At 36.1% G+C, this 19237-nt stretch overlaps 1 protein-coding gene across 3 annotated transcripts in view; it reads right to left on the bottom strand.

The window, feature by feature from the left end:
* The window catches only part of LOC6035699 (cyclin-dependent kinase 12), a 45094-nt gene that overhangs the window by 18662 nt on the left and 7195 nt on the right, over positions 1–19237 (bottom strand). The window contains exons 2-4 of one of the 3 annotated variants that reach the window (XM_038252010.1): positions 8753–9388; positions 7735–8278; positions 7349–7429 (exon numbers count right to left, since the gene is read on the bottom strand). In XM_038252010.1, coding sequence (XP_038107938.1) covers positions 7349–7429; positions 7735–8278; positions 8753–9025 — 898 coding nt within the window. In that variant the 5' untranslated portion in view covers positions 9026–9388. Of the gene's footprint in view, positions 1–7348; positions 7430–7734; positions 9389–19237 lie in introns of all 3 variants that reach the window. The other 2 variants (XM_038252008.1, XM_038252009.1) reach the window with 2 other exon arrangements.

Below are 19237 nucleotides of genomic sequence, written 5' to 3'. Positions count from 1 at the left end.
TGAACAGTGTTTAAATCACGAAAAGCAAACTAAAGCTGAAGAGCCACAGCTGACCACTTATTATGTAAACCAAATGTAATTATTATAAGAAAGATTCAATAAAGTATATTTAATTCAAAAAAAAAAAAAAAAAAAGAAAATCTGAAATTGTGATTCAAAGTAAGAAGGCCCGGAATAAATTAAATTATTAGTTAATTAAATAAGAAAATGTAACTAATCGGAGATCTATACAAAAGAAACCTATGATGTATTCCAAATTTAAAGGAAATAAAAAATACTAGGAAAAAAAAGATGAAAACTAACTGCCGACCTGTCACGTCCATCAATAGTCTTGTCGTACATTACAACTAGAAACAGATCTGCCAATGAAATGTTACACTTCGTTCAAATCAACTAATCATTTAAGTCCAATTATTCATCCACGGAAAACTATCTAACTTTAATCAACAACCTAAACTAAACTGTCTGAAAGTAAATTTAATCTCAAATCCCCGAATGTTTTATTATAACGCCAAATGAGGTAAAGGATCTTGTTTTTAAACCAGTCTTGCCGTTTCCAAAAACCAATAAACATAAATGAACAGTTCATAAGTTGAACACTAGTAATTAAGACGACTATTTCATGCCATTCATTTCATTAGGGCATAGAGCTTTGCAAACAAGAGTGCATCTCTATTATACCTTATGTAAACTGTCATTTGAGTGAAGGAGACACACTCCTGTTCACAAAACCCATGCGCCCTTTTGAAATGTTAGGCTCCATTTGATCGTCAAGGCTCCAGTAGACCCTCGATTCGCAACAATGGTCGATACAACCATAATCCGAAAACCGTTAGTTCAACAGATTAACGAATTTTGTCCGATATCATCGCACTATTGATTGACCGAGACTCTATGGAAATTTTGACATATCAAAATGCTACGTAATAATATTTTTTTTTTTAATAAATGTCAAAATTTATTCTATCCTACAATGCCTAGAAGAGGCCTCTGTTTCTGTTGTGAGTAAGCGCTGGTTTCAGAGTTCATTTTTCAATTTAAAAGGGGTGGGAGACGACTAATTTGCTTCATGAACTCCTACTCGGCCTTGGGACCACCTCTTAAGACACTGATGGCTCCTAGCTAGGAATTAAACCTAGACACAGCGTCGAGGCCCGCTTCGCATGGCAAAAATGTTGGCTGGGGGGAAGTGATATTATCACGAAATTTTATTTTAAAGCCAACATTGCTAACGGCGTCGAGGTCCTTACTCATGCCCAAGGTATAAAATCAGAATTCTGCAATTTTGCACAAAATCGGCAGCAGAGCGTTGCCGACTTTTCTGCAACAAAAGCTACTTTTCTCTCAGACAGAACTTTTGCAAAGAGAGAAGCAAGCGCTGCAGCAAACACGTTCCCGTTCTTGTTCTTATCTGCACTTAACTCTTCTTCTCTTTTTTACTCTGTCGCAGAACTTCTGCAAAAGAGAAAGTGGCAGAAAAGTACGGGAAAACGTTGCAAAAAAAATTACTTCTGCTGGCTGCAGAATTTGGCGGAAGGAGTAGAAATTCTGCAATACGAGTAGAACGGGGAAAGTACGCACCAGTCATGTCGATTACTTATTATTTAACTAAATGCTCATATTCGGATTTTTTACTTGTTTTAAGGTCAACTGTATGTGTTTACAAAAATAAAATCTGGAGTTTTTTTTTTTTTTTTGAAAAGGTCCAAAGGTGCACACTGAAAATTTGGTTGGTGCCTTCCTCACATTCATATAGTATACTAAGTATTTATAAAATTTATTTTTCTAGAACAACAATTTTTAACTCACTTTTTAACATCTATCCAAAAAAAAAAAATGATCGACAATTGCTTTTAAATTGGAAAAATGATTTTTTATATATAAAACAAAACATTTTACACCCTACAATAAAAGGTCTTTTGATTATCCATACAACGATAAGTCGAATGATAGACCCGGATATAATTTTCTTCAAAAAAAACGTTACTTAATCCACCTTAAAGTGGTTGGTGCCTTCCTCACATTCATGTTGTATTTCAGGTTGTATCTACAAATTAGTTTAAGAGTTTTTTTATAATTTTTTTTAAATTATTTTTTCATTTAATTTTTTTATAGTTATTGATTTTACCAGAACAGCAATTTTCAATTATTTTTTTACCAACGCTCCAAAACAAAGGAGAAAGGGGAGCTGTAATTGAATTTAAAAGTGCTGATATGCCAACATTAGGAGCAAGATAGAATTGCATGCTGTCCCCCTAGTCTAAGTAAACAATGTCTTATGAGTTGTATATTTCAGTAAAAAGTTCTTCTAAATCTTTGTGGAAACAAAATGATGTATTCAGCAACATAATTAATACAGACTTTTTCCAGAAGAGACACAGACACTGCTTAAGCAATGTGGCAACCGCATGCTGCGCGACTCTCGCGCGCAAGCAAAAAGACCCGGCCTTTGAGGTTAGGCAAAAATCACCCTTTTTGTCGGATCGGCCAAAATCGGTTCAGCCAGTTCTGAGATATAAACCATGTCTACACACATCCCCACAGACAGTTGTTCAGAATTTGATTCTGAGTCAATAGGTATACGTGAAGGTATATCTAGGAGGTGTATTTAAGAAGTTCATTTTTCGAGTGATTTTATAGCCTTGCCTCAGTGAGGTGAGGAAGGCAAAAATCATAGATCCGGCTTCTGAAATGTACTAAAACGCATTGAAGTGCTCGTAATTTCTGATTGGGTTATCAGATCTTCTATGTTTAAGGCTCATTTGAAAGGTCTTTCAATTATCCAAATATTGACGGGTCGCAAAAAAGACCACAATTTCATCGATATATCTGAGATCTGGCCTCCAAAAAGTGTACAAATAGCACTTAAGTGCTCATAAATTTTGATAGGGTTACCAGGTTTTGAGTTAGGCTCATATGAAACGTCTTTTGTTATCTAACTAATCATATCTGCAATATTTTTGGCTCATTGGAAAGGTCTTAAAGTAGGGGAACAGCATCTTTGACGTTGAATTATTACAGCTCAATAAACGCGTTTTCAACTGAAATCGGGTGATAAATAGTTCAAAAGGAAGTAAGCAAGCAAGTTTCTATAAACAGTTTTCAAAAATAAGTTGGTTAAGTCAGGAGCGAGTAATTAACTTGCCAAACATACGAGAATTTCCCCTACCTTTCTAAAAATATAAAACAATACGGGTTTTCTTACAAAAAAAATACCCCCTGTTTTGCAATCTTCCAGATTTTAGCCAAAATCGTCTTTTAGCATAACTTTTTGAATACTTTTATAAACTTCATATTATTATTTCTTGGTACCCAAAGACGGATCAAGAGACCAAAGCGATCCAAATCGGTTCAGCCAGTCTGGAAATAATCGAGTGTAAACGCTCAGACATTTGTTCATAATTTGATTCTGAGTTGATATGTATTAGGGTGTTTCATCCAAACAAAAAAGTTCTCAGAATCAGGCAAACCGAGGTTCCCCTAGTAGAGGATACTCATAGGGATTCTCATGCCAAATACCAGCCCATTTGGTTGAGAATTGGCCTGTCCCCAGCGGTTTAAAGTTTACATGTAAATTACTATGGGATTTTTATGCTTTTCGTTCAATCGTTCCTACAGGTCTGGGGACAACATGGATTCACTCGGAATAAAGACAGGTGTGTAGGGGATGGTCCAAGGAACAAATTCCAGAAGGAATTGGGGTTGTCCATTCTGTCCCCAAAGTGCGCATTGGATCGACGTCCGGTGTCTCCAGAATCAACGATTCACCCTTCAAATGTACGTATTGTCCTTAGTATGCTATGATGGCTAGGTGCAGTGTTGCAAAAGAGTGATAGAAAAGCTATCAATAGATTATCTCTGCACCAAAAATATCCGAGAGTATAGCGGCCGTCACTATAGCTTGTGAGATCTCTTTTGTGTCTCGTGATTCCGAGCGATGTCATTCTCTCTCTATCACTCCTTCCCTTTTCCTCGACTATGCGCTCTCACCACTGAGTCTCTCAATCTCTCCGAAAACTGCAATGAGAGAACGCGAGATGGCGATTAGGAGCCGACCACGCTTAACGTCCCGTTAAACTGCGTTTGCAAAATTGGTTTTGTGGCGGCTTTTGTGGTTAAACGCTGTTGCGGTAGGATGATCGTGGAAGCGAGAATGAGAGAGAAAAGAAAAATGTCAATCGCGAGTGGTGAACACGAAAACGTGCTCGGCTATGTTCGGCGCTGAGAGTTTCAATGAGGAGAGAAGAGCAGTTGTATTTGAGGCATGAATATTCAGGCGGGATAATTGTAGTTGCTGAGAGCTGATATTTTGATATTTTATCAACCCTGGCTAGGTGAAAATTACGACGCCCCATGTCAGACGGTGAACACGTGGCAGAGCATCCACTCAAGTTTTGGCTCCGAAACATACTTTAAAGTAATAAAATTATAATTTTTAATGTTCCTGTAACAATTTGAACTATTCCAAATAACGTAAAATTATAATTTTGTAATAATAATGCAATCGATGCTTCCCCACGTGTTCACCGTCTGACATGGGGCGTCGTAATTTTCAGCTAGCCGTCATAGCATACTAAGGACAATGCGTACATTTGAAGGGTGAATCGTTGATTCTGGAGACACCGGACGTCGATCCAATGCGCACTTTGGGGACAGAATGGACAACCCCAATTCCTTCTGGAATTTGTTCCTTGGACCATCCCCTACACACCTGTCTTTATTCCGAGTGAATCCATGTTGTCCCCAGACCTGTAGGAACGATTGAACGAAAAGCATAAAAATCCCATAGTAATTTACATGTAAACTTTAAACCGCTGGGGACAGGCCAATTCTCAACCAAATGGGCTGGTATTTGGCATGAGAATCCCTATGAGTATCCTCTACTAGGGGAACCTCGGTTTGCCTGATTCTGAGAACTTTTTTGTTTGGATGAAACACCCTAATATGTATACGTGAAGGTCTAATTAAGAGTTCATTTTTCTAGTGAGCCTTTCCAAGTGAGCCTTCCTCAAGAAGGCAAAAAATTGGGATTTTGGGCCAGTAAAATGTGTTTTGTTTATGTTAGAACTCTGGCAATGATGTTTACAAACTTCAGTAAAAATGAGCAAAAATGAAAAAAAAATGTGAAACTGAAAAAAAAACTTATCATTGTTAGCTCATTGACTCTCTTTTATGCTTGGTATGCTGTCAAAAAGAAACGGATTCAAATGAAATTCAAGCAGGTATTAGACATTGACAAACAAACAAACGAACTCGTACTTGTTGACAGTTCACCTGCATTTGTTTGCAGAAACTCAGCCTGCATACATTTTGAGTTGGTTACGAGTTTAGCAAACTGTCTAACACGATTAAGAGCGAGTTTGTTTGTTTGACATAGTCTAATACCTGCTTTAATCGCGTAGGGGCAGGAGCGCAGAATGGTCCGCCTAAGTAAAATGCACCTAAAACCATAGAAAACTATACAATTTTATGAATTCAGTGTAATAGGCTATGCTTTGTGATGTTCCCTTCATTGTTGTATGAAAAAACATATTTAAATCTATTTTAGATGCACTTTAATTAAATGTGTTTTTCAACTACTTTTTCACGGTGCTGGGCAGAATGGACCACAAGCCATTTCGTCTGATAAAACGCGCAAAAAGAAATGAATTAAGGAACCTTTCCAACATGATTTCCATGAAGTTTGATCACTTTTATAAAAATACCCAACAAAACATAAAAAATGAAAATAGTGTCGTTACAGGTGTTGAAATTAGACCAGCCCTTTGTCACTGCCGCCATGTTTATGAAACCAAAATATTTGATAACGAACATCAAGAAAACAAAGAAGAAAACCACGGTGTCTACTGTCAGATTTTGAAAAATAAACAAAGTGTTGAGACGTTTTTTAAATTATGTTCTTTTTCTCACGTTATACTTGCTGCATATCCAGGACTCTTTAAAGAATGTTGGAAATTTTTTATCCTCGGTCCCAGATGTTCCCGGTCGAAGCGAATTTTTGCTTTAAATTGGTTAAAACTACTCCTGCTTCTCCGGCTGCTCATCCCGCCATCCGATTCAAGAGCTCCTTTGAATCCGGCCTCATACACACACATAATATGTCCGGAAATCTGCCCTAGATAAACAGGACCACTCGCGTGACCACTTTAATCGAATTTTGTTAAAAAAAAAAACACCAACATATTATTTTTGGTTAACTTCTTTCGCGTTCGCCATTTCCCTATTTTGATGTAAACAATCAGAATACACCAATACTACTTCATCCAAAGCTTTGTTGATGGTGGGCTCTTCACACATACTAATGCACATTCTCTATCTAATGCATTGTTTATGGTGGGCTCTTCACACATACTAATGCGTGGGCTCTTCGAGGTTTTGGTGACTGTCAAACGTTCCAGACGTTTACAGTGGTGCCAGGGGCTGAATTAGACACTATTTTTACAAAAGAGCATCAAAACAACTAAAACATGAACTAATGTTGCATTAAATGTGATTTGTGAAGCTAACAGGAGTGAAATTATCCATTTAATTCAAATTCAATTTTTTTATTGCTTTTAAAAGGCAGGAAAATGGTTGCCCATTCTGTCCCCAAGTGGATTTTAATTTAACACTGCCGCCACCAAGCCTCTAAATAATTTGAAGTTTCGTTGTCCCGGTAACATTCTCAGCATAAAAAAAAAACTTCTTCAAACTATCTAACTTTTCAGAAAGATTTTTTAGGAACCTCAAAATAAACAGAATTTGTTTTATGTAAAGAATTTGATTATGTAAAGAAATTTACATTTTTGCTCATAATTCGATAAACACAATAAATTCTAACGTCGTGTATAAGACCCTTGCCTTATAATTGGTCTAATTTTATTTTAAACCCCAAAACCAATGGTGACCCATTCTGCCCACCCTGCCCCTACAACCAAAAACAAAAAAAAAATAACTTCCTTGAACGTTTCTTGGAGGTTTTTTTTACATCCTATTTAAATAGGCCAAGACAATCTGGGATCTGCGTACCAGAATTTAGGACAAAAATTACATTATACTAAAAAAAGGGCTACTCTCTGGTATTTATCTGCTCTAACATAAATTATTACACGAAACATATGGTTAGGCAAGCGACCCAATTCAAACTGTGTGATTATGTGTATAACTTCAATAAATCAACAAAAAGAAGTTATTTGCAAAATGTTGTTGTTGTTCCCCAGGTTTTGGATTTTCCTCGGAACATTTTCGTTTGACGAGCAAAAAAAATCTTCGGGTTGTTAGGAAGTCAACAATATCATTCTGCAAATCGTCTTCCGTGTCAGAAAAAAAAACGCTCAAGGAGAGTAAGTAGAAAGTAGGATTAGCATACCGTCATTTTGGTCTCCGCTTTTCAAAGAATACAACGAAGAAATAATAAGCGCATATCTATTAATCTTTTTCTTCAAGCCACCTACAGAAGAAAAGAACACGGTTATCGAAATATGGCAGTTTGAATCCTCCGGAGGTCGCGCGTAACTTCACACGACCGCCGGAAGGTTAATGTAGAAAGGGGTAGTTTTGTACCAAATTGGTGCAACTTGGGAACGGGGGCATACTGTCTAAAAGGGGGACACTTCTCGTACCGTTCAGAAATCGAATGGCCATGTACGAAAAGCGTTTGAAAATCAAATTTACTCTACTTTATCTAAGAGTTGACCCAGAGTTGATGATGAAGGTGTATGATGACCCAAGAAGGGGAGAGAGTTCACCACTTACCTGGTGACATCGGCGTAAGGCTCTCCTCGCCGGCGTTCGTCACATTCCGCACCGGCGTGTACGTTTTTTCGTACTCGTCGGGGCTGGCCTTGAGGGGCGGCGTCAACGATTCCATGCACTCCAGCAGCGAGTTTTCGCTCTCCGAGATGGTCTCCACGCTGGACAGCGATCGGGCGCGCTTCTTTTTTCGCTTCTTGGACTTTTTGTTCTTCTTGTGCTTTTTGTCTTTCTTGCTCTTCTTGCGCTTCCGGCCACCGGATTCGTCCTCGTCCTCTTCCTCCAGCTCTTCCTCTTCCTCTTCTTCCTCGACGATTTCGTACTCTTCCTCGTCGTCCAGTTCTTCGTCCATCATCAGTTCGGCACCGTGGCCGTCGCCCTCGGGTTCCGGTTCCGGCTCTTCGGTGGGCGATGCCGGCGTGTCCAGCTCTTTGTGGACCTGGTCTTCGTCTTCTTCTTCTTCCTCCTCCGCTTGACGGTGCCGCTGATTGTGGTGACTGCTGCTGCCGCTGCTGTGATGATGGCGATGGTGGTGGTGCTTCGAGGCCTGTTTTATAGAGGAAGTATCGGATGATATTGAGTTTTTACGCTTGGACCGGGAAGAATGCGAATGTGACGACTGGCTGATTGGCGACGTGGCAGTGATGCTGACCCTTCGCCCACTGTCCGTCACGGTGACGGAACCGGTCGGAGCAGCACCTTGCGAGATGAGCTCGGCCAACGTTGGCGGCGGAACCGGTGTCGTGCTAGTGCTGCTACTGCTGACGACTCCCGCCGCATCGCCCGCCGCCGGTCCCGCTGCACTGCTGCTGCTGCTGCTGCGCTCGTGCTGAATCTGTGAGATGTTCTTACTGTACAATTTAACCGTCTCGTTGCGGCTCGCAGTCGTCCGGCCAAAGTTGCTGCTGGACTCGTTTCCGCCGGCCCCGGCGGCCGTAGCGCCGAAGGGTGGTGACACACTGCCACCGCCATCCGACTCAATCTCGCCGGCTTCCGGTGCGCTGAAATCGTCCGAACTTACGTCCGAATACTCGACCACCGGACCACCTCCTCCTCCTCCTCCTCCTCCTCCTCCGCCTTTGGACGATCCGCCTCCGCCACCATTTCCGGCCCTTCGCTCCGCTCGCCGTTCATCGCTCGAGGACGGCGCCTGTGACTGGTCCTCGTGGTCGGGCCGATCCTCGTCGCTGGACGCGTGCCGTCGCCGTTTGGATTTTTTGCTCTTCTTCGAGTGCTTCTTCGGATGTTTTGACGAACGCTTCGGACTCCGGTCTGGTCGATCTCCACGTTCCATGCTGGGGTTTGGTGTTGGAACTTCCTCCACACTCACGACTAGTAGTAGCCACTACTTTGGTAATTTGATTACACTTCGTTCCTGCTTCTCCTCTCGCTTTAATACACAATTCTATCTTCTATTGAGTAAACTGTATGTGTGTTTGTGTTTCTATTTACTGAATATTTAATATCGGTAAATTCGAAAAATGCTGCTGCTGGTGGTTGGTCACCTCGGCCGCGCAGCACGGTCGATTGGTTCTAGTTCCTGTGATAAAAGCTAGGAACGACGACGACGAAGAGGACGACGCCGATGCTACTGGTGCCTTAACGGGACGAGCTGTGTGCGACGACGACGACGATTTCGCAACAGATAGGAAACAGTCTGCAATGTGAGACGTAGAGAAACAAAAATAAAAGTTGAAATTTAAATGTTTAAATTTAATTATTAAACTGAATTTAAAATGGATAAGGTTTACAATGCAAACAAAACAAATCACAAAAATTCAAAATGATGCACCGTTGCCTTGATTGACTAATGACTGAAAACAGATAAATAATTAATATATACGGACTTATCAGCTAAAATGTGTCGTTTTTGTATCTGAAGAATGAGTTTGGTTAAAAATTGCTTGGCAGAATGTAAACTGTACTTGATATCAAATGTTTTATTTGTTATAATATAGGGTCCTATACTGCCGTTGTTAGTTTTGAAATCTTCCATTGCAAAACCAAAAGTTCCTTCAGCTGGCCTTCAAACAGGTATTTCTTTTAACACACACAAATAGTTTATCAGTTCGTATTTTACAAGTTGGACAGGCGTCGTGAATTATCCCTCTACAGGGTTGTTACGGGAGAGTCGAAAAAAAATCCGCGCCAAATCCGCGCCGACCTAAAACCCGAAACCGCGCGAAATCCACGCCATATAAAAATATCGCGACCAACATTTAAGAAATTTTATTAATAAATTAAGAAAAATTAAATCAGAAAGTATTTGATTAAAAAAAAACTCGTTTTATGCTTAAAGGAATGAAAGCAATAACCCCGTTTTAAAAAAATACCTCAAGAGACGGTCAAGGAAAGGGTCATGAAAAAAAAGATTCTTAAGAATTAAAGAATTGAAGAATTTAAGAATTTAAGAATTTAAGAATTTAAGAATTTAAGAATTTAAGAATTGAAGAATTTAAGAATTTAAGAATTTAAGAATTTAAGAATTTAAGAATTTAAGAATTTAAGAATTTAAGAATTTAAGAATTTAAGAATTTAAGAATTTAAGAATTTAAGAATTTAAGAATTTAAGAATTTAAGAATTTAAGAATTTAAGAATTTAAGAATTTAAGAATTTAAGAATTTAAGAATTTAAGAATTTAAGAATTTAAGAATTTAAGAATTTAAGAATTTAAGAATTTAAGAATTTAAGAATTTAAGAATTTAAGAATTTAAGAATTTAAGAATTTAAGAATTTAAGAATTTAAGAATTTAAGAATTTAAGAATTTAAGAATTTAAGAATTTAAGAATTTAAGAATTTAAGAATTTAAGAATTTAAGAATTTAAGAATTTAAGAATTTAAGAATTTAAGAATTTAAGAATTTAAGAATTTAAGAATTTAAGAATTTAAGAATTTAAGAATTTAAGAATTTAAGAATTTAAGAATTTAAGAATTTAAGAATTTAAGAATATAAGAATTTAAGAATTTAAGAATATAAGAATTTAAGAATTTAAGAATTTAAGAATTTAAGAATTTAAGAATTTAAGAATTTAAGAATTTAAGAATTTAAGAATTTAAGAATTTAAGAATTTAAGAATTTAAGAATTTAAGAATTTAAGAATTTAAGAATTTAAGAATTTAAGAATTTTAGAATTTAAGAATTTAAGAATTTAAGAATTTAAGCATTTAAGAATTTAAGAATTTAAGAATTTAAGAATTTAAGAATTTAAGAATTTAGGAATTTAAGAATTTAAGAATTTAAGAATTTAAGAATTTAAGAATTTAAGAATTTAAGAATTTAAGAATTTAAGAATTTAAGAATTTAAGAATTTAAGAATTTAAGAATTTAAGAATTTAAGAATTTAAGAATTTAAGAATTTAAGAATTTAAGAATTTAAGAATTTAAGAATACTAAAATTTTTTGAGATTTGAGATATATTTTTTTAAGTTTTCTATATTGTTTTGAATTTGATATTTTTTAGTTTTCCAATTTTTACTTTTTAAATTTTGTTTTTATTCAATCCTTAAATTTTTTATTACCCAAAGCTTTTTGTTATTTTAAATTTTAGATTTCTTAAATTTTTAATTTAGAAATTTCAGATTTTTTAAATTACAATTTTAAAAATTTCGAAAAAAAATTATTGTGTATTTTGATATTTTTTGTTAAAAAACTATTAAAATAAAAAAAAGTTTCGAATTTTTGAATTTCTGAAGCTTTGATTTTGAAATGTTTTGATCATTTTATTTTCGCCAAGAATGTTTAAATTTAGAAAAAAAAAATATTTCTACCGATTAAATTCCATCTAAAATTCGAAAGTTGATGCCAGCTTCTCTTACGTCCAATCAAGCTCATACACGCAGAAAAATGTTTTGTAGAATCAGCCTGTACGAGGTTTGTTTCAACAAAAAATTGTTGAATATAATCAACGCAGAGTTTTCGTTGAAACAAACCTTGATTTGCTCAATTCCACAAAAATCTTTTGTTGTTTTGAAAAAGTTGCTTTGACGTTTAGCGTTGATTCAACAAAAATCTTGATTTTCAAATCAACAAAATGTTTTGTTGATTCAAATATGCTATATTTTTCTGCGTGTATTTGGCGCCCACCAGAACAAGCACCAATAATCGTTTTTGTTACACATTCCAATGTCTATATCTTCGGGAAAAGTTTGTAATATTTGATTTACAACATTAAAAATTTACTAAATCCAGTATACAATTAAAAATAAATAAGGTTAAAAATCATTACTCAAAACTCAAAAGAAATTAAATATTCAGTGCCGGAGATGTTAAGAAATGACAAGAAACATATAAAAAATAATTTCTACATAATCTTCATCTTCATTTTTCGACGGTTCGTACTAAGAAAATACAAACAAATATTTTCTGAAGAAAATTCATTTAATAAAAATATGTAATTCTTACAAATTATCGTAATTCCTGATAATATTTTCTTAATAACTTGAAATTTATTCTATCTCTCTTTAATATATTTATCAAAATTGCCATCCGCGCGAAATCCGCGCCTGAGCAAAATTAGCCAGCAAATCCGCGCCAGATCCGCGCTATCCGCGCGATCCGCGCCGTCCGTAACAACCCTGCCTCTACTGCCCATTTTTTTCGAATTTTCCCCCCGTGTTCAGGAGGTCATTTTGAGCAACTTTTAGTTAATTTTTGTTTATGGTAGTATTTTTCCTATTCTACCACCTCCTATAGTTACATTTTGCCTATCTAATTGTTTCATGTTTTTACAGATACTTTTAATTTTTTAGCTTGCTTTTCACACTTTTTTCTCTAGAATGTCACCATTATCATATAAATTGTAAAAAAAAAATGCGTACAGCTGTTTGACATGTGGCGTCGCGGTGTTCATCAAGCATTCATTGCATGCTGAGGAAAATTTGATGCTTTCTTGGGGAAAACCGTTGGTTCCGAAAACCCCGGATGTGTTGCCGTTGAGCCCGATGAGGGTTGAACGAATCGACCTGGTCCCTTCAGGAAAGCTGTTCTCCAGACGATTCCGCTCATTGCTGACCATCCTAGAAGTTTCTATATGTTTTCCCTAGGCCTGTAGGATCGAATGAACAAAAATTCAAAATTTTCCATAGTAAATTTCATGTTAACATGAACTCGCTTGAGTGTTACCCTTAATCCGACAAAATTCTAAATAATATTTTTATTAATTCTAAATGGCATTTTTTTTTTTTCGGGAGGGTGATCCAGCCGCACATCGTTGATGTTGAAACCTCTAAACTGGGCCCTCGTCCTGTCACGTCCGTCAGTAGTCTTGTCGTACATTACAACTAGAATCAGATCTGCCAATGAATTAGTACACTTCGACCAAATAAACACTGACGCTGTATGGATCTGACTCTAGAATAAATGCACAGTTGTGTGTTATTCATAAGTCCGACTTATTCAATTATTCATTTAAGTCCAAATATTCATTTGCTAACTACTTTGGATTGAAAATCTAAATTTTAATCTAAAATCCTCTAAACTTAATGTTCAAAACTAAACGTTCCTTTAACTGTTGTAGAACTACTTCTATCAAAAACAATGAAAATTTATGAACTGATATACAAATAGGATAGAAACCGCGATTTGAAAAAGAAATGACCATTTACGTCAAAAGATCCGTAGTTCCTCGATTCGCAACAATGGTCGATACAACCATAATCCCATTTACGTTTACAACCATAATACCATTTACGTCAAAAGATCCGTAGTTCTTCGATTCGCAACAATGGTCGATACAACCATAATCCGAAAACCGTTAGTTCAACAGATCAACGAATTTTGTCCGATATCATTACATTATTGATTGATCGAGACTCTATGGACAATTTGACATAAAAGAATGCCTAGTATTCTATAAAATCAAAGTTTATTGTCAGCATTACTCCTACTTAACAATTGCAACTAACTTAAACATCAAATAGATTTGGAAAGGATACAGATTTATTTTAAATGCTAATGCTAAGCAACCAATCAATTGTACTATCCTGAAGTCCCAACCTAAATCCCACATTGTGATAGTGAAAAAGTCACAGAAGCAGCGGTGTCTTGTGCAATTGTGATATTTTCACTATCGGAGAACTACCTAGTTCACGAAGACAGCTTATCGGTCAACGCTTAAGCCCTGCGAGTTCTCGTAGCATGAAGTGGTGTCCATAGTGCTTATAAAAAAAATGTATACCCAAATTTTAACTAATGCACTAGGATCAAATCATGCCCCTTGACTTTACAAGGCCCAGGGAATTCTAAATGGCATTTTTTCCAATCAAATTCAAAATTCCAACACCTCAATCTAATGTAAAATTTTCTGAGGATTCCGAATATGACAAAATTGAGACCAAAAAGTGCCGTCTTCTTGATCTACAAGGCAAAAACTAACGTTGTAAAATGTTTGTTCTAGAAAAATCGTAAAACTATGAGAAAAACTGCGATTGGCCAAAAAGTTAATACCGTAAGCTTATAGTCCATGAAATTACCTATCTTTTGACCTATGGGAGTATGGATGTTGGAGGCTGTTGCAAAAAGATATTAAGGTTTAAAAAAAATCCATTTTTAACAGTAATTTGCAAAAGCTATGAGAACAAGTTAAACCAATCCTGGATGTCTAAAGCACAATTTGAAGAGCTTCGAAAGACCTTTCGAATGCATCTAAGAGAGTTGGAATTGATGAAGTTTTACGGAAATGCGAGCAATATTAAGATTTTTCATGTGTTTTGGACCTCAAACTTCAATGCCCGTTTTACTCCACTTCCCTTTGTCGTAGAGGGCTCATATTTGACATGAGTTCATCTCATGTATAGACAAACAAACCCTGAAAGTTTCATCCGAATCGGAGCACCTCGATACGAGCTCTAGAACAAACCGAGCAGAATCTACAAATACTGCCTCTTAACTTGATAAGTTGCCAGAAATGATAAATTCGTTTCGTTTCGTTTTCGTTTTACGGAGCACGGTGGGGGACGCGGCCTCAAGTCAGTCCAAGTCCGGTTTCTTGTGGAAAAAAGGGTAGTGGCCGAACTAGTATTGCATACAAAATGAACACCACCGGAAGATATAGGGGATCGGGAGGGGGAAGGTGAAAGAAAATTAGTGTAGGTGTGAGTAGTAAGAACTTGGATGAGTTTAGCAGTTACGGTAATCTATGTTTAACACTGAATAAAGAAAAATATGAAATTATGATTCAAAGTAAAAAGGCCCGGAAGAAATTGAATTATTAATTAATTAAATAAGAAAATGAGATTTATACAAAGGAAACCTATGATGTATTTCAAATTTAAAGGAAATTGAAAATACACTGGAAACCGAAAGATGAAAACTACTTGTTTATGGAATATAAATCTTGAGGCATTTTTTCTGGGCCCCGTCCTGTCGCGTCCGTCAGTATTCTTGTCGTACATTACAACTAGAAGCAGATGTGCAAATGAAATAGTACACTTCGACCAGTTCAACCATTGATTAAAGTCCAATCAATCATTTACGGAAAACTAACATTTATCAACAACCTAAACTAAACTGTCTGAAAGTAACTTGAATCTCAAACTTCCAAATTTTTAATTGCAAAGCCAAACATTCCTTTACCTTGTTTTTAAACCAATAAGGCCGATGCAAATATTTAAAAAAGTTTTTGTCCCTCGGCCCTGGCCGAGGTCAAGGGGGGGAGGGGGCAAAAAATAAAAAAAAATATAAAAATTTAAATAATAAGCCATAATCTTCACACTTAAATGAAAAAAGTGTTTTAAAATGCATTTTACACTAGTTCAGTTGTTTTGCAATCATTCGTTTTAAAAAAATCTAAGATCTGACAAAAACAAAAATTGTATCGAAAAAAAAGATTTTGCATCGAAAATTTTCAAAAAATCTTAAGATTTTTTAATAAACCCAAACATGTTAAAAATGATTTTAAATGCAGGAGAATGTATTTTAATTTGATTTCAGCTGGTTGCCCTTGAATTTGCATTGAAATTTTGAAGTTTATTGTAAAAATATTTTTTTTGCCCCCTGATTTTTCGGGCCAATTTTGAAGGGGGGGGGGGGGGGTGACAAAAACTTTTAAAAATATTTGTACCAGCCTAAACATAAATGAACAGTTCATACTTTACAAGTTGAACACTCGTTGTTAAGACGACTATTCAACAGGGCGAATCCGCATTTGTAAACAAGCAATATATCCCCCTCTTACTTGACGTGAACTGTCACTTGAGCGAAAGGGATAGACTGCCTGTCCACAAACGCAGACTCGCCCCACTGAACTGTTACTAAGGATTTTGTTAACGCACATAAGAGCGTCTGTTGCTTGGATCGTGGCATAATCGGATCTGGACAGAACTGAAACTCGCGGGTTAACTAGTGCACAGTAATGTGTAATCAAAAATTTATTGCTCTTGGTTTCTGTCGGTTTATTGAACTGTAAAAAACGAAACTATTGGCACTACGCCCCCCGGGGCATGGCCTTCCTCTAACGTGGGATTTCTGCTCCAGCGCCTCTGACGAGAAAGGAGAAACCGGGACCGACGTTTTACTTCACCATCCGATAGAAGCTCAGTGGATAAGGCGGGAATCGAACCCGCGCCTCATAGCATCATCGGGATCGGCAGCCGAAGCCGCTACCCCTGCGCCACGAGACCCACGTATTGAACTGTACTGGACGGTAATTAGACAAGAAAACTGTAACTTTCTACATCATGAGCTGTATTTCAGAACAGGACGGTTCTGTTCTGTCTGATCTGTTCTGTACTGTGTCTCGCGGAGCAATGGCCACTTCTAGAGAAGATTCTTGTGACCAAAGATGGTAGTTCTAGCGGGAAATTCTATAACAATGCCAAGAACTCATTTGGAGATGCTTAGAATTATTCTGTAGTACTAGATCTAACTGAACTGATACAAATCTACAATCTGAACCTTTTGCATGCGCAAACAGATTTCGTGCCTTCCATTTCATTAGGGCACAGAAGCTCTGCAAACAAGAGTGTATCCCCATCATACCTTACGTAAACTGTCATTTGAGTGAAAGAGACACAATCCTGTTCACACCTGTGTGTCCTTTTGAAATGTTAGGCTCTATTTGATCGTCAAAACTCCAATAGATCCTCGATTCGCAACAATGGTCGATACAACCATAATCCGAAAACCGTTAGTTCAACAGATTAACGAATTTTGTCCGATATCACTTCATTACTGATTGATCGAGACTCTATGGATTTTTTGACTATTCCGAATGGTTAGCATACCATATAAATTGAAATCAGAGATTCTGAAAGCATTACTTAACTCACTTACACACAGATGGAGTCTGGAACTATTAAACAACCTAACGTTAAAAAAAACTAACTATTCTGAGTGCCTTGCAAAAAAAACTCATTTATCATAATACCAAATCCTAACCTCACACCCACTTAAAAAAAAGAAAAAAAAAACACAATGCCTAGAAGAGGCCTTTCTTACTGTTTTGTGTGAGCGTTGCTGTGCTTTATGAATTTCTACCTAAGCTAACAACGTATCAAAATGATTAAAACCTGTTCATACCAGATTTTACAAACAAGAATATTGAGCTGCAAATAAAAAAATCAATATCTTGCAATTTCACATAGTATAAAAGTTGTGATTTCTATCAACACAAGTTTATAAATATAAAATAAATGTGTGATATATATCAACATCGGAAACCATCTTTGCAAGTAGCCCTGAAACGACGGCAACGTGTGGCTCCATCTCCAGGGAAGTTGCCAGAAATGATAAATTCTGGAGATTAATTCTACAGCAAAATGTGAAACGTATTGTTGATACATTCAAAATTCTTTTTTTTACAAATTCGCTTAACCAGCTCCCAATGGGTGAAAAATATATCTTTAGCCATTTTTTTGCAAATGTAAGCGAATCATGTAAAAACTTAAAAATTCAATCCTATTGAAAAAATATATAAAATCGCCTGACTAATACCGCTAAACAGCGATGACATTAATCGGCTCCCCTCCCACTAACATTTACACACAAGATCCTCTGTAATTACTCTTAGCATTAAGAACAATGTAATTACAAAAGCCGACTCGATCCTAACCAGGTCCCAGTACCGAAAAGGACCTAATAAAAATAATTTTATGGAAAAAAACAGCGATGACATTGTTAATATTTTGAATACAAATATTTTTCAAATGGTTAAATTTGTCTTAACATCTAGATTTGAAAAAAAACATGTACTGGGTTGGTCAGTAATGCTTTTCCCGAAAAGTTTATCGATATATTTATGATTTATACAGAGTTTTTTTTTACTTCAGATTGAAAATGTGTTAAATAAATTGTTTAAAAAAAAAACACACACACACACTTGACTTTTGAAAAATAAACAATCAATATGTTTCTTGGGACATTTTGTTTTAACTTTAAATATAATTAATTTAAAATGAAGTTTCATAATATAAAATATTAAAATTTAGCTGAAATTTCATCCAATAAAAGACTTTTTAAATATCGCCTATTGCTTAACCCTCTACAACCCAACCCCGCCTCTAGACGGGCTTCGATTTAAAAAATCGCCAAAAATCCAAATGGAAAAAGAAGTAAAGTTTTTCGTAGAACAAAAGTTGCTCAAAATGACCTCCTGAACACGGAAAAAATAAAAATTCTCGAAAAAAAAAATTTGGGCAGTAGAGGGTTAAACAACTACATTTGTTCTCATAAAAACGCATAAAAACATACATGTATTGAAATTTAAAAAAAAAGTTACTTAATCCACCTTTAGGTGGTTGGTGCCTTCCTCTCATTTATAGTGATTTCAATCCCCCTAAAGTGTCCACATGTTTATGGATCTCCCCTAACGTTCGCAGCACCTAAGAAGTCCTAATAAAAATAAGTGATGAGTAAAAAAACAGACTACTTACAGACTTTTTGTCAAGATTATACAGACACGGCCTTTGAGGAAAATGGCATCTCTCTACACGGCTTTTTCGTGGCGATCAGAACCGACCAGTTGAGGTTATGTGAATTCATACCATTTTTTAAACTGCTTGTAATGTAAGATAGGTAAGTTAGATCTTGAAAATTCTTACTCCATCTAAACTGTCTTCTCATATGCTTTCTAAAAATATATAACATGTGAGGGTTTCATGAAAAAACACCCTTTTTACCATAGTTTTAATTGAATATGAAAAAAAAAAATTAACATAGCTTTTTAAATACATGATAAAACTGTATGAATTTAAATAGCAACTTAGGGGACGTTAAGACGGATCGATTAAAACCTTTCCGGCCAAAATCGATTGAGCCTGTGACGAGATATTCCAGTGACATTGATACAGCCAAACAGCCATGAAATAAATCTGCAAATATTAATTAACAAATTGACAAAAAATCTTGCAAAATTTTAAACAATGATTTTTGAAATTGTTAAAAGCACTCAATTCCAAATCAAGACATGATTAGGTACTTTATATGAATTAAATTAATTTAAAAAATGCATTGAATATTTTTTTTAAGCCTTGTTAATCCGCGAAATCCACGCCATCGCTGACAAAAT

The sequence above is a fragment of the Culex quinquefasciatus genome, chromosome 2, assembly GCF_015732765.1.
Source record: "Culex quinquefasciatus strain JHB chromosome 2, VPISU_Cqui_1.0_pri_paternal, whole genome shotgun sequence".
NCBI lineage: Eukaryota > Metazoa > Arthropoda > Insecta > Diptera > Culicidae > Culex > Culex quinquefasciatus.
Note: the sequence above shows the minus strand (reverse complement) of the source record. Positions and strands in the feature narration are given on the sequence as shown.